This window comes from Prosopis cineraria, unplaced genomic scaffold (genome assembly GCF_029017545.1).
Source record: "Prosopis cineraria cultivar Desert tree isolate PC_DT_omini unplaced genomic scaffold, ASM2901754v1 PC11, whole genome shotgun sequence".
Classification (NCBI taxonomy): domain Eukaryota; kingdom Viridiplantae; phylum Streptophyta; class Magnoliopsida; order Fabales; family Fabaceae; genus Prosopis; species Prosopis cineraria.
In genome coordinates, this window is record NW_026555342.1 from 27,403,547 (window position 1) to 27,418,849 (window position 15,303).

At 35.2% G+C, this 15,303-nt stretch overlaps 2 protein-coding genes across 7 annotated transcripts; one reads left to right on the forward strand and one right to left on the reverse strand.

Annotated features, from left to right (window-relative positions):
• Positions 1-4,963: 4,963 nt before the first annotated feature.
• Positions 4,964-15,267, forward strand: LOC129285497 (uncharacterized). 6 transcript variants are annotated; one of them, XM_054921240.1, is made up of 4 exons: positions 4,964-13,905; positions 14,064-14,465; positions 14,536-14,791; positions 14,884-15,267. In XM_054921240.1, the coding sequence occupies exon 1, from the start codon at positions 5,036-5,038 to the stop codon at positions 6,422-6,424; it is 1,389 nt and encodes a 462-aa protein (XP_054777215.1). In that variant the 5' UTR covers positions 4,964-5,035; the 3' UTR covers positions 6,425-13,905; positions 14,064-14,465; positions 14,536-14,791; positions 14,884-15,267. The 6 variants fall into 6 exon arrangements, with proteins under 6 accessions (XP_054777215.1, XP_054777211.1, XP_054777216.1 ...); XM_054921236.1 differs by having other exon boundaries at positions 14,067-14,465; XM_054921241.1 differs by having other exon boundaries at positions 4,964-13,884; positions 14,067-14,465.
• Positions 11,246-14,989, reverse strand: LOC129286405 (G-type lectin S-receptor-like serine/threonine-protein kinase At1g11330). Its single transcript, XM_054922366.1, has 7 exons — positions 13,705-14,989; positions 13,209-13,319; positions 12,808-12,971; positions 12,532-12,736; positions 11,889-12,126; positions 11,658-11,808; positions 11,246-11,554 (listed from the first exon to the last, which is right to left on the reverse strand). The coding sequence occupies exons 1-7, from the start codon at positions 14,987-14,989 to the stop codon at positions 11,246-11,248; spliced, it is 2,463 nt and encodes an 820-aa protein (XP_054778341.1).
• Positions 15,268-15,303: the final 36 nt, after the last annotated feature.

Consider the following 15,303-nt stretch of genomic DNA (forward strand, 5'->3'; position numbering starts at 1 on the left):
TGTTTGAGCTAAGGTAACAGAGGGAGTGTTCTCACTTGGTCTTTCCTGAGAATACTTTTCTAGAATTCTTCGTAGGACAGAGAGATCTTCATTATTAAGCATGTCACCATCAGAGTTGTTTAACATGAACCCTTTCTTATCGCCTTTACTTCGTTACTTTAGATGGGCTGGTTTCCCATGAATTTCCCAACACGATTCCCTGGTGTGACCATTTTTGTTACAATGATCACATTTGAGATGCTTCTTCCCTTTTCTCTCTCCACCTTGGTTTCCACGTGCCACCATGGCTGAGGCTTCTGATCTTGAGGAAGGAAGAATAGAAGGAGTAGGTGAAGAATTCTGAATAAGTTCTTTACGACTTTCCTCATACCTGATCATATTGAATGCATCTTCCAGGGATGGGATGGGCTTCATGCCCATAATTCGTCCTTGAACATCTTCAAAATTATCATTCAACCCAAGCAAGAACTCATAGCAACGTTCGTGATCGACCACTTTGCGGAAATACACCTCGTCTGTATGGCAGGACCATTGGTGGATTTCATACAGATCGATTTGTTGCCAAAGCCTGATGAGAGCACTATAGTAGTGAGTAACGATTTTTTCCCCTTGTGTGAGACTATGAAGCATCCTTTTCACTTGAAATATAGCGGATGTATTCTCTTTGACAGAATATGTGCACCTGGCCGACTCTCAGATTTCCCGAGCAGAATTAGCAAGTAAATAGGTCTCACTAATTTCGGCTGTCATAGAGTGAACAAGCCAAGTCATCACTAAGTTGTTCTTGGCACACCATGTTTCATATTGAGGGTCACCAATAGCTGGCAGCTTGGGATTCCAGGTGAGGTATTTTTCTGTATTTTTTCCACGGATGAGCATTAGAATATTTCTGGACCACTGTAGATAATTGTTCCCATTTAGACGATGGGTTATCACAGCTTGAGAGAAGGAATCAGGTGCAGAACTTCCTCCTGAAGTCATGACAAGAATATTTGCACCCTGTGTACCTCCTCCCCTAGTCTCGGTCCTTGTTCTAGGGCCTTCCCCCAGCGCCGAGGATGATTGAAGAATCTCATCACTAGTGGCAAAAGCCCTAGGTTGACCGGAGAGCATTGCTTTGTACGACATAGAGAGATCGCTCTGATACCATGTGAGAATGCAGTGTGTAATCACTTATATTTCATCCATAGAACTGACTGGTACATATATGGAGGGAGAGGGAGATTGATACAATTGCATAAAATCCTCTCTCAATAAAATAAAATAAATAAGAGATACTAATCTGAATCCTAGAAAATAAAGTTGACCAAGATAATAATAATAAACAAGGAAACCCTAGAAATCATGGGCTTAAGGAATAAAAGCCCAATTCCAACATTTTGCTAGTTCACACACCTCACATTTGACATCATGATTAGTGGAACCAAGGTTGAGGAACAAACGAGATAGATAATGGAAATTAGGATAATCCATTCTCTTGTGCCATAACAGAATATCCATATTTTTAGAGGTTGATATAGAGTTACATACATTGGTGGCTTGTTGGGAACTCACGCCAACATCATCAAAGAAGTAAAGCCCCTCACATTCTGTAGCACGTCCAATCGTCTTCCCTGATGATAAATCCTGAAAGACACAATGGGTTGAAAGAAAATTAGCACAACACTTAAATTGCTTGGTTAATTGGCTAACAGATAATAGGTTGTATGCTAATTTTGGTACATGAAGAACAGACTCCAAAATGATAGATTTAGATATTCGAATACTCCCTTTCCCAGCAATAGGAGCAAGAGATCCATCAGCAATTTTGACTTTAAGGTTCTTAGCACATGGAACATAGATGTAGAATAATTGATGGCAATCAGTCATATGATTTGATGCTCTGGAATCAACAATCCATAGGGATTTGTTTCGAGAAGTTTTTAGGGCCTGAAGGAAACTACCCGTTTTGGCAACAAAGGCTGAGGATAGTGACTCGCATCCCACAATTACAGCAGCATGTGATGATTGGAGTACCTTTTGTCTCTTGAAAGGTGAAGAAACATTGGACATAAAATTGAGAATCACCAAACACACCACTCTGGATCCTTCCAATGGCTCATGATAGAAGCTTATGAGGATCCATAAAGATAACACATACATTGAACATAGACACCCACAGCAAGGAAGTTTGCGAATGATGCTCCCTAGGCTTGGGTAACGCGGGATCTTGCTGGAACTAGCTCGTTGTCGCCGAAAGAAGAAGCTATCGTCTGTCCAGATGGGTCACGTGCCTCCACGTTCAGCCTAGCGTTCATTGGTGCAAAAACTGCAGGAGGCACATGTGAGATCCACGCATCGCCGCCGGCCTCCATCTGCCTGGGTTCCGTCGATTGGATGCTGGTGAGTCTCCTTAGGTCAGTGGTGAGAGTCAAGAAACTTTCTAGCATCAATGGCCAGAGACACAATACTAGGGTTGCCATGTAAGACACTGCCGGAAACCCTAGACAAAATTTTTAGATCCTAATGCTTTGATACCATGTGGCACCATTTTGAGAGGGAAAATACCGTTTTCATTGATCCAGAAAATATGAGTTACAACTGGTATATATATCCACAAAGCTGAGAGACAGAATAATAAATACTAATAACTCCTAATAATCAACAATAATCCCTAATAATCAGGGTAGAATATTTACAATAAATTTATTATCACGACAATAACCATTTCAATTCAATGTTTACTATGATATGTGCACGTGGGCATGTGTTTCAAATCATATGATACACCCTATTAAGATCAATTGATATTGTTTTGTTGTCATGTTCATCTGATTATTCTCTAACATAAATAAATTTGCAAGAACTAATATAAATATATCTATTGGTGAAGACTTGTGGCTTTGGATATGATTATTAGTACTTAGTCTCAAGTTTTGGAACAGGGAAAGATGCTAAGGCAAATCCATTCCTTGGAAGTCCTAGAGTTATGATGATGTGTATGCCTATCTCATATGTTAGTTTTTCTCAAGTACCATTGTTAGTATCTCTTCAATGATCCACATAAGGTTCTCAACAATAATCGGTCCATAACTTTTACCTTAATTTTTAAAGCATGTTTTGTTTTTCCATTGAAGCTTAGATTATTTAATAAAATTAACAAATGACGCCATTGCTTCATAAATTGAAATAAACCACAACAATTGGTTACTAAATTTAACATTTCTCTAACATCATAGTGGACCAGATTGATATGTTAAATGAATGGTTAAAATATGTTTATGATAAAGAATTGCAAGAGAATATAAGTTCAAGCATTTGAGCCCGAAAAACAGAACTAAATGAGCAGTAAAACATATGTCTTCACTTGATGGTCCTAAATGTTGAGTTTGTTTGAAGCTAAAATTTGGCAGGTATTTAGAGGGCATATAGAAGTTTTATTTACCCAAATATGGTAATTTTTAGAACTCTAGAGAATATTTTATGAATTTTTGAATTCAGTTGAAAATGCTATCATTCAACAACTCTACATCTTTTATATCAGATTTGCTGTTTTATTGCTTTTTTAGACATAATTTTCTTCAATTACTTTGAAACTTTGACAGTCGATAGTAAATGAATATATCTTTCTAGAAAGTCCTAATTTGCTAATATTGGATATTCTTAGCTCAAGTTATGACCATACAAAGTTTAGGGTCAATTATGTTTCCACAATACACTGAAACCAGATGAAGAATGGTTAAGCTTTATTGGTCTTTAACTAACTATATTGGTCACTAATAAGATTATAAGTATCCGAAGTGAGTTGAAATGGCATTTGGTAGTCGATGGATGGAAAAGAGTAAGTGGATAGCACCTTGATTAATTTATAGGCTAATTCTATGTTATCAAATATTGTTAAATTTTCACGTGCATATTAATATGACTTCAATTTCTAATATTCACTATTTTGAAAGGAACTATTTTCATTTTATTTAACTTTTAAAGAAAATATAGAATTGTTTTATGATTGAGTATCTTTAATTATTTAACATACTGATACAGTTTGATTTATGGGTTAAGAAATGATTTATCAATGATTCATGCATGGGAGATTGTTGATGAATTGTTTTATGATGATTATGATGTGAAGAGACATTGATTTTTGGACCCATGCATGCCTAGTTTAAATTGTGGGACTAAATCAGAATACTAGTTAATGGTAGTTTCGTTAACCCTTGGTGCGTCATGGTTAAATCCTAGTTAGCTTGTTATTTGTGAGTATTGCACTCACACTTGTCATTCGTGAGCTTAACACTCACACTTGTTATTTGTGGGCTTTATGCCTATGCTCATTTTGTGGCTTTTTGCTGCACTTGTTTCATGGTTTTTTTGTTGCGCTTGTTTCATAGCTTCTAGCTGCGCTTGTTGGTTATATATCCTCATAGACTATACATCCATGCTTGTTAGTTATTTACTCTCATGATTGTGTATCTACGCTTGGCTTTGAATAGTTCTATTAAGTCCTACTAAAGAGTGAGTTTTAAAGCTTGTTTTTTTTTTATATTTGATCTTGTAAAGCAAACGATTATTTTTACCATATATGGATTTAGATGTGTGTGTGTGTTGAGCTACATAATTTCAATCACCTATATAAAGCTGCATAATTTCAATCTTTATTTGGATGCTTGCATATCTTGTTTGTTTAACATAACATTGATTGAGTTAATTGTTATGTCAAATTGTTACTTTTGTTAAATTCATTATTGTTTCATTAGTGTTCTTTCCTATAAGCTTTAAATTGGGATGCTATTCATTGTTAAGTATTCTTTTGATCTCAAGTATCTTGGCTAAAGTTGTACCTTCTACTAGCCATTGTGTGGCATTCGTATTACTTTGAAGTTAAGAAACTGGCAATTAAGCTTCTTTTAATGTAAATAATTGTAATTATAAATTATATTTTATGATCTTATTCTAGGTAACTCCGCCTATGTTTATAGCCGGTCCTAAGCCCGGGTAAAGGAGGAGGGTTGTGTTAGGCCATCAACAGCCAATGTAAAACTTTGTTGAATCTATCATGAACATGGACAATAGACGTTATAATGTTAATGCTAGGTCGTTGCCCGTAAGTAACGCGCTGCATGGCTCAAGTACAGTGATAAGTGAGTTAGAGCCGCTGCATCGGCGCTCGGATGTAGTGTTAAATGAGCAAGGGCTACCGCGTCATTCTGGATGCACGCGGCTAAAGAAGTTAGTCCATAAGAGCAAAATTAGATTTGGTACTTGGAATGTTGGGACATTAAATTGTAAATCTGTAGAGGTTGTAGGGGTTATGATTCAAAGGAAAATCAATATCCTTTGCCTGCAAGAAACAAAATGGCGTGGAGAAGAAGCTAAGGATATTCAAGGTTTCAAACTTTGGTATACAGGGAAAGTAAGTGCTCGCAATGGAGTAGGCATCATTATAGATAAGGAGTGGAAGAGGAACGTTGTAGAAGTTAGCAGAATTGGAGACAGAATTATTTTCTTAAAAATGATAATTGGACGTGAGACTGTTAATATTGTTAGCGCTTATGCGCCGCAAGTCGGGATAGAAGCCAGTCTTAAGGAATTATTTTGGGAGGATCTGGAGGGGTTGATTCGACACATACCACAGAATGAAAAGATTTTTATTGGAGGAGACTTTAATGGGCATGTCGGGAGGGAAGCTGGTCAGTATGCGAGGGTGCATGGTGGTTTTGGTTTTGGAGAGCTAAACAATGAAGGACAAACTCTTGTTGATTTCTCATTGGCGTATGATTTTAAGATTGCCAACACTTGTTTCAAGAAGAGAGATGAGCATCTCATCACTTACAAAAGTGGAGCCTCAAGGTCACAGATTGATTTTCTTTTGGTTAGGAACACAGATAGAAGACTTTGTAAAAATTGTAAGGTGATCCCCGGAGATGCTGTAACGACACAACATAGGGTCCTAGTCCTTGATGTGTGTATTATGAGTAAAATCCAAAAACGTCGACAAGTAGTAACACCAAGGATTAGGTGGTGGCAATTAAAAGGTGAGAAGCAAGATATTTTCAAGCGAAATCTTTTGGATAAAGGAATTTGGGAATCTCAGGGAAGTGCTAACATCATATGGGAGGATATGGCTAAAAAGATCTGGGAGGTTGCAAAAGTAGTTTTGGGAGAATCAAAAGGTTTGGTCCGAGAGATAAGGAGTCTTGGTGGTGGAATAATAGTGTACAGGACAAAATCAAGTATAAGAAGAACTGTTTTAAAGCCATACATTTGTGTAACAATGAGGAAAATTGGGAGAGGTACCGTATGGCTAAGAAAGAAACTAAGAGAGCTGTGGGTGAAGCTCGTTCTAAAGCTTTTGAAGAATTTTATAAGAACCTTGAGACGAAGGAAGGAGAGCAAAATATTTATAAGATTGCCAAGAGTAGGGAAAGAAAATCAAGAGATCTAGAACAGGTAGGATGTATTAAGGATGAAAAGGGAAGAATTTTAGTTACAGATGATGAAATTAAAAATAGATGGAAGACTTACTTTTCTAAACTCTTCAATGATGGAGAGGATTCATCTAGTAACTTGGAGGATTTAGTAACTGGTGAAGGAGAATAAAATTTGTCATTCTATCGAATAATACGTGATAAGGAGGTAAAGGAAGCTCTTAAGAAAATGGCAAATGGTAGAGCCAACGGACCTAATTGTATATCTATCGAAGCGTGGAAATGTTTAGGTGAAGAAGGGGTGAGATGGTTAACTAAGTTATTTAATGTGATTTTACGGTCCAAGAAAATGCCTGATGAGTGGAGGAGAAGTACATTAATTCCTATTTATAAAAATAAAGGAGATATTCAGAATTGTACTAATTATAGAGGGATTAAACTCATGAGCCACACAATGAAATTGTGGGAGAAAGTAATTGAGCACAGGTTGAGATTGGAGACAAGTATTTTTGAGAATCAATTTGGTTTTATGCCAGGTAGATCAACTACAGAGGCGATTTATCTACTAAGGGGATTAATGGAAAAGTATCGTTGTAAAGATAAAGATCTACACATGGTTTTTATTGATTTGGAAAAAGCTTATGACCGTATACCAAGAGAAGTGCTTTGGAAAGCATTAGAAAAAAAGGGAGTACGGATTGCTTATATTAAAGCCATAAAAGATATGTATGAGGGGGTAAAAACTAGTATAAGAACGCCTAGTGGTCAAACAAAAGATTTTCCTATAAAGATTGGACTACATCAGGGATCATCTCTGAGTCCTTATTTGTTCAACTTGATTTTAAATGTTTTGACAGAACATATTCAAGAGGAAATCCCGAAATGTATGCTCTTTGCGGATGATATAGTTTTTATAGCAGAGACAAGAGAAGAGGTTAATTGCAAACTTGAGTTATGGAGGAGGACATTGGAGTCGAAAGGTTTTCGTCTAGTAGAAGTAAGACGGAATATTTATATTGTAAATTTGGTAAAGGACTATTCGACAATAATTTGGAAGTGAAATTGGGAGATCAAATTATACCTCAAGTAGAAAAGTTTAGATATTTGGGAGCCATTATTCAAAATGATGGCGAAATCAGTGGAGATATTTCACATAGAATTCAAGCTGGGTGGTTTAATTGGAGAAAAGCTAAAGGAGTTATTTGTGACCGTAAGGTGCCTAATAAACTTAATGGAAAGTTTTATCGCACTGCTATCAGACCGGCAATGTTATATAGTAGTGAATGCTGGGCTCTAACGGGACAGCAAGAGCATAAAGTTGGAGTAGCAGAGATGAGAATGTTACGATGGATGTGCGGACATACACGTAAAGATAAAATTCGAAATGAGCACATACGCGAAAAAGTGAGGGTGGCACCTATTGAGGAAAAATGGTAGAAAATCGGTTGAGATGGTTTGGGCATGTACAACGAAGACCAAGGGAGGCACCAGTGAGAAGAGTGGAACATATAACTTTGAGTCCGATTAAGAGAGGTAGAGGAAGGCCTAAGAGAACACTCTTGGAAGTTGTTGAACGCGATCTCTTAATTAATAATATTCCTAAAAACTTGATAAACGATAGAGCACAATGGCGTCTTGCAATTCATGTAGTCGACCCCACCTAGTGGGATAAAGGCTTGTTGTTGTTGTTGTTTGATCTTATTCTAGGTGCTCCACATAAATTATAGTTAGAATCCTTGTTGTGGTTGAATAAATTGTCTGACTGCTAGTAGAAGTAGAGCTCCTTGTTGTTTGTACTGAAATTTTGTTGTGAAACTTTTGGAAGATCTTATTAATAGGAGAGGTTTTGTCAAAATTTCAACAAAATTATTAAATCTTTTGTAGTATGACTTGCATAGAAAGTGGTCTCCTCCTAGGCAAAATGTGTTCATGATTTAAAAATTTTCATTTCTGACATTAAGGCTTACAAGATATGAGCTTTTGTGCATATATTCCATGTTAGTCACATCCTATTTTCAGGGCGTGACATAGACTCACCAATCACTTCAATGATTCAAGCATGGGCTAATCTATGTACCAAGCGTGAATGATGTGTTTTGAAGCATCAAGCTTCTCTGTAACCCTATACACGCATGGGCATATTTTAATCCAAGCATGTTTGATGAAGATAGAAGCACCTCGCTTCTCTATAACTCTAAACGTGCGTGGGCACATTTTCACCCATGCGTGTATTAGAAGGCATTTCTTTACATAAATTAGAAAGGTTATAACTCACTCAATACACTTCCAAATCTGGCAAAATATATATCACTGGAAAGTTGTTGTAGTTTAGTTTTCAATAAAACAAGTTTCACACTTGAATGTAATTTTTGAGATAAGATCATAAGAGTGATCGATGGTCAAAATTGAACACCGTGCAAAATAAATATCTTAACACTCAAATGCTAAAATTCATATCTTTTTCAATAGAACTTCATTTTGAATAAACTAAAGACAATTGAAAAGCTTATGGACTCTACTTTCAAATGAGATTTATTTCACATTAAAAGGATTTACTTGGTGAGAGATATGACAAATAACATGACTAAAGGTCAAATTTAAATTTTTGCACAATTCACATTTCAAAGTTTGAATTTCAAGTGTTCATAACTTTTTAGACTTAACCCCATTTTAAGAAGTAGGATAACTTTGAAAATTTTATGAAGTTAGTAATCAAAACATTTTAAAGCTTGTGAAATATATATGATCAATGATGAAAAACATGATTATGGAACTTTTTCTCTTAATAACTAACATGCATGTTTTAATTTAAAATATCTTGAGTTAATATTATATATCTATTTTAATAAGTTTAACATAAAGGCTTTTAGCCTAATGATATCATACCTATCAAGTGTATGGCTTTTAAGGTTCATTCAAATTTATATGAATGCTTTCATTCTTCTTAAACTCTTTTTGGATCATCGTTTTCTTCATTTTTATGTTCTTCAATCTTAAGTGTAGCATGCAAATGATGACTTTGGTTTCTTCCTCTTAATGCTCACTCTCATCTTTACTTTGGATCATCTTAAATGATAAATCATGATAAAATGGTTAGTTCAAGTATCAATATGTATATAAGTATGAATATGATGGTTATGGTATTATGCATAGTAAAAGCTTTATATCCAATATATAAAAGATAATATATAAAAGATAATACTTTGAATACCTTTGGATATACAATTACTTTAAGATAAAGAAAAGTATGATAGTGTAAAATAATTTTTATGCACACAAATCACTTTTTACTTTAAACAATAAAGGTAAAAACACGTTAAAGTAATTGTTCTATAGTTACAGTTAACTATTGTATATATATGAAGCATTCTAATGCACATAGTTAACTAATCTATACTTGTCCTATATTTGTCATCATAAAAACTTAAACTAAACATAATATAAACCTTTATATGACACAATATGGATAGATAGTATTGAAGCAAGACAAAGTAAATCGATTAATTAAGTTGAAGAGGTTTAATTTCAGATTTGAGAATTTATATGATCAGTACTTGTGGTGAGAGTCAAGAATACTAGGTACCAATACTACTCTTCTTTATATGCATGTTTATTTTTCCTTGGATATATTTATACTTGCTTTGTTATTCTATTTTACGAAGGACATATGCTTATACGTGTATGAGTTACTGCTTTGAGTGTGATCGTGCAATATGTACAATGTTTGGGAATTTTATATATGTGTTGAGAATTTGTTGCCAACTGTTGTACTCTCTGCTTTGCCAATTGATGTTGAAAAGTTATATAAACTTATATGGATGTGCTTAAGTGATAATATGTATATATTGAATGATTGTGTTTGCTACTGAGATTTCTCCCTAAAATCTTACCACCTGATCACTTGCTATTTCAAGTGAAAAGTCCAAGTAAGAGGAAAGAGAAGAAGATTTCCAATATAATTAATGCAAAGTATTGAATGGAATGATAATTAATGAAATTGTGGCTAGTAGTATATGTTAACTAGATTGTATGTAATGCAAAGTTTAACAATTATTACTATCCTTAGATTGATCAGGAACGTGACATGCATATCTTAGGGAATATGCGTGTGAAACTGCTCAATGGCGAGCTTGTATGAGATATAAACATTTAGATAATTTTTATACATGTAAAGTACGTAAATATTGAATGATGAGTTTCTGAAGATTTTTTTATAATACTTAATATTTTTTTATTTTTCCTAGATAGGGGACGCATAAATCTTTACAAGAAAATAAAGATAAGCGTAGCTCATGATATGAATTATTCAATTAATGGCATAAAAAATTGAGCTTACCAATGGTAAAATAAAATAGTTTTTGTGGATGAATAAACGATGATATTGATTGGTATGCAAGATGAAAATCTATCCTATTATTTATCTTTAGAAAAATACTTTAGAAAATTGAAATGAGATGAGGATCAACGACAAACGATGTGTCTAAGATTTTATTTTAAATTTTCAATGTTACCTTGTGAATAGTTGACCCAAAATAACAAATATGATTTTCAAATATAGCATCTCCTACACTCTACTTGTACTTGGGAACAAATATGGTTAGCAAGTGTGTTTAAATTGGGGTGTGGCAGAACAAACACACCAGCATTCAAAGGAGGGAACATGACCATAAATGTTCATTACATACAGAAAATATGCTTAACGTTTGGGATTAACAAGATAGAAAATCTTTTTGTAGAAACAAGGTAGAGCTACCCTATTGCAGATATTGAAAGTGTAAGTCAATGAAGAATATACTTTAGGTCTTTCAAAATAAAATAGAAACTTCACAAACCCCTGTCTATCTCCCCTCGATATTAGAGATGGTTACTTTATTGATGGAACATGATCCATTTTTTGTAGTTTGCTCTTCTGCAAGAGACATGGTCTGCCTGAGAATGAATGCAGGTTGGTTTGGGAGAGGAATATCCATAATCTCACTATGAAGCATTGACATTACACAGGCCATTGTGGGCCTATCTTTTGCAAGTTCTTGCACGCACAAAAGCCCAATATGCATGCACTGCAATATGTCCTTGTAAAAGCTTGGATCATATATTTGTGGATCTATTAGAGGCATAACATTGTCATCTATCCATAATTTCCATGCCTAGAAACATTAACAAGTAAAAATGATAGATGTTTAACTTCAATGTTATATCAGGGCTTTAAAGCTTTTGCAAGAAAGAAAGGTGAAAATTGGAGAGGCTTACAAATCCTAAAAGTGTGAAACATTCTGCATCTTCATAAAAGCTGGTGTTTTTTCTTCCACTAATAATCTCCAGCAGCAAAACACCAAAGCTAAATACATCAGATTTCTCTGAATAGAGCCCTTCTGTTGCATATTCTGGAGAAATATAGCCACTGCATTTATAAACTATATCTTTGAGATTTCAATATGCTAATAATATAATTATCATAGACGAAGGGAAAGGAGCACTTACTATGTTCCAACAATTCTTTCTGTATTTGCTTGATTTTCACTACTTCTAAAAAGTTTAGCCATTCCAAAATCTGATATCTTTGGATTCATTTTCTCATCCAATAATATGTTACTTGCCTTTAAATCTCTATGTATAATTCGTAATCTTGAATCTCTGTGAAGATAGAGCAATCCTCTAGCTATTCCCTCGATTATAGTGAAGCGCTTTTCCCAATCTAAGGATTTTTGTTTTAATGGATCTGCAAAACATTGTTTGAGTAAGATGTGATGACAGTAGATGTTCATAAGAAGACACTTTACTCCCTTCCTACACTGTGATAATAGGTGGTGGTGTATTTGGTATGCGAGGTAATTACTTGTATCTTAACTATTTGTATTATGAAACCACTTTAATTGTTCATAGATTCCATTGAACTTGCACATCAAGAGGTACAAAATCTCACATGAACTTGTAGAATTTGGAAGCATTGCTACAAATGTCAACAGTGGTAGCATGAGGTAAAATAAAAGTTGAAGTACCATACTTGTATTTCTTTGAGTATTCTTAAGCAATTAAGTTTTCATTTTCTCCTTTATTCATCCTATGCAAAGCATAGAAACATCCATGTACTAAACTGTGATAGGCATGGGGACTGGGCACTAACCAAAGATATATGTATCCAAACTTCTGTTTGGCATGTATTCATAAACCAATATCTCTTCTTCAATGCAACATCCAAGAAGTCTAACAAGGTTTCGGTGTTGAAGCTTAGAGATCAACTCCACTTCATTTATAAATTCTTCCATACCCTGTCCGGATAATCTTGATAGTCTTTTTACAGCTATTTCCTGCCCATCTTCCAATGCCCCCTGTAATAAGATGATAAAGAACATTAATTATGAATTGAAAGATTATGAAGTTTAAAAAGACTGAAAATCACCTTGTAAACTGGACCAAAACCACCCTGTCCAAGTTTATTTGATATGTCAAAGTTATTTGTTGCAGTTTCCAACTTTCTCAAAGAAAACAATGATAGATCTGGGATATGGACTTGCTTCAGGGGCATCATCCTTGTTATGTCTGGAGTCTGTACCTGCATTTCACCTGCGTTTTACACAGTTTCCCCATTTTATTTCCTCAAAAAACATATATTGCTATTCTAATACTAGGCTCCAAGAGTTATGAGTTAACTATATGAAGTTCGCATATTCTGTATCAAAATGATGAAACTCATGTTCGAGGGATTATCTAAGATTACAAAGCTAAGATTGTATCCTATCTAAATAATAAAAAAGATCACTCATGCCTTGAATGAACACTTACAGTAAACTTGAAAATTACCTTTTTGGTTTGAGCATTTTTTCCATAGGAAATATCCAGACACTGTAATGAGAATTGGCCCTATAAAAACCGATATCATAATTGGCCATGTCATCTTCCTCTTGCCTATGCCTGTATCAAAGAAAAGAAACATTCAAAGAGCATTCATTTTATAACAATAACGCCATGACTTTACCATGTATATTGTCATCAACAGACAATGAAAAAATAAAAAATAAAAAAATAAAGCTCTCCAAGTATTTGTCGTAACACTTGTTTTGCGAGCAAGAGCCATGCTAGTTAACTCTTTTTGAAAGAAAATTGCTCCCACATTTTATAATACCTTCAACATTCAACTAGGATTTGGTTCAACTTTAACTTTCATCTAAGCACTATATACTTGTTGCGTGGCTGTTTACATGTCATGTCATGTTACATATCGTTGGGAGACATGTTGGACAGTAAACAAGTGTGTTGTAGGGTATTTTAGAAAGATTTCTCTGATTAAAATGGATACCTAGTTCTGAGTAGGCTAAACGTATGTAAACATCAATCTCTTCGCCTGGTAAGCTCTGTAAGTCGAGTAAATCTGCATACCAAATCATACAGCCAAGGTTTCTTTCATGAGCATAAGCGATACAAGAGCAATTCTTGAGGCATGCAGTTTGACAGTCTACGATAGCCTCAGAGAAAGAAGGTGACACTTGTGCATCATCTGGTAATTTCACTCTCTCCAGCCTCCAAAACCCATCTATTTTGCTAACTTGAGAATCATTTGTGTCTCTTTCACACTGAAGTGCTTCTCTTCTAACACACCCATTGGTCCATTTTTGCCTTTCCCATTCTTCTTTGTTCCTTGGTTCAAACCCTCTCAAGCAGCTGCAAATTGGGGAGGTCTGCAAATTACAAATCCCGAATGGACCACATTTGCCATAAGCATCACACTCTGAAGAACCAATCATCCTCATAAGTTCCAATCTATTTGTCTGGGAATTCGAAAGCCGTTGTTCTATTTTACCTTGAGGATTTAGGGTAAAAGTCACAAAATACTTGTATGAAAAATATAGTTCCACAGTCACATCGTCTTCTGTCACTTGAAACCCATCCTTATTGTTAATTGAATCTGTCCTTGGTACCCCAAGAAACTCTGCGCCATCCCAGGGACCAGTTCGAAAATAAGGATGATTTTCTTTCCACACAAATACTTCAGTTACATTACGGACTTCAAGACTGCAAGAAAATTCTCCATAAGATGGATCAGATGCACTTTTCCATGATGTAAGTTTCACTTGCTTACCTGTTCTTTTATTAGTACTGGCTTTCATGTATGGTAATAGTGTATTGCCAGGATGTTGGAAACTCTGCCATACGGATACTCCTGTAATTCCATCAGTAAGGACAAGGTTGCGAGAATCCAAGAGTTGAGCACTAGAGTTTGAGGCAACTTGTGAGACGTTTGTTGACCAAAGAACCTGTCTTTGACCATTCAAAACAACAAGATTGCCATTTTCTGATATTGTGAGAATCCCAGAAGAATCTGTTAGTGGGTTGTTTCTGTTAGCAACCCAAACAATAGAAGACTCGGACATGCACCAAATTCCCAGGTAGCGATTTGTAGAATTTTGAGGACTGAAGAATCCTAGTGTGAACATGTTATTACTTGAGCTTACTGTTTCAGGTTCTTGGATTGACACAGATGATGAAATGGAGTCCAAGGCACAGACCATACGTGTCGTAGAGAACAAACATATAAGGAAAGGACGCAGCAAGCGAGCTTTTTTACTGAATCCCATGACGAACATGATGATTATCTTTAATTGAGGAAGATAATGGGTTTCCTGAATGCTGTGAAGGATAACTATTATAGCATATTGTATTCTGAACTATTTAGTTTTTCTTAAACTGCCGCTTCCTTTGGGGAAGAAAGAAAACCTGCAACCATTTGGAATTTTCGTTGACGTAGTCGCCCAAGACTTCTCAATTTTTCTTAGCAGTATACAGCTGAATCTTCCTATTCATCAATCCTTGTCTTTTAAACAAGTTGTAAACAATAAAAGTTTGACGCATGTATTTCTCTGAAGTGTTGTCATTTTCTCAAATTTGTCTCTCCACAATA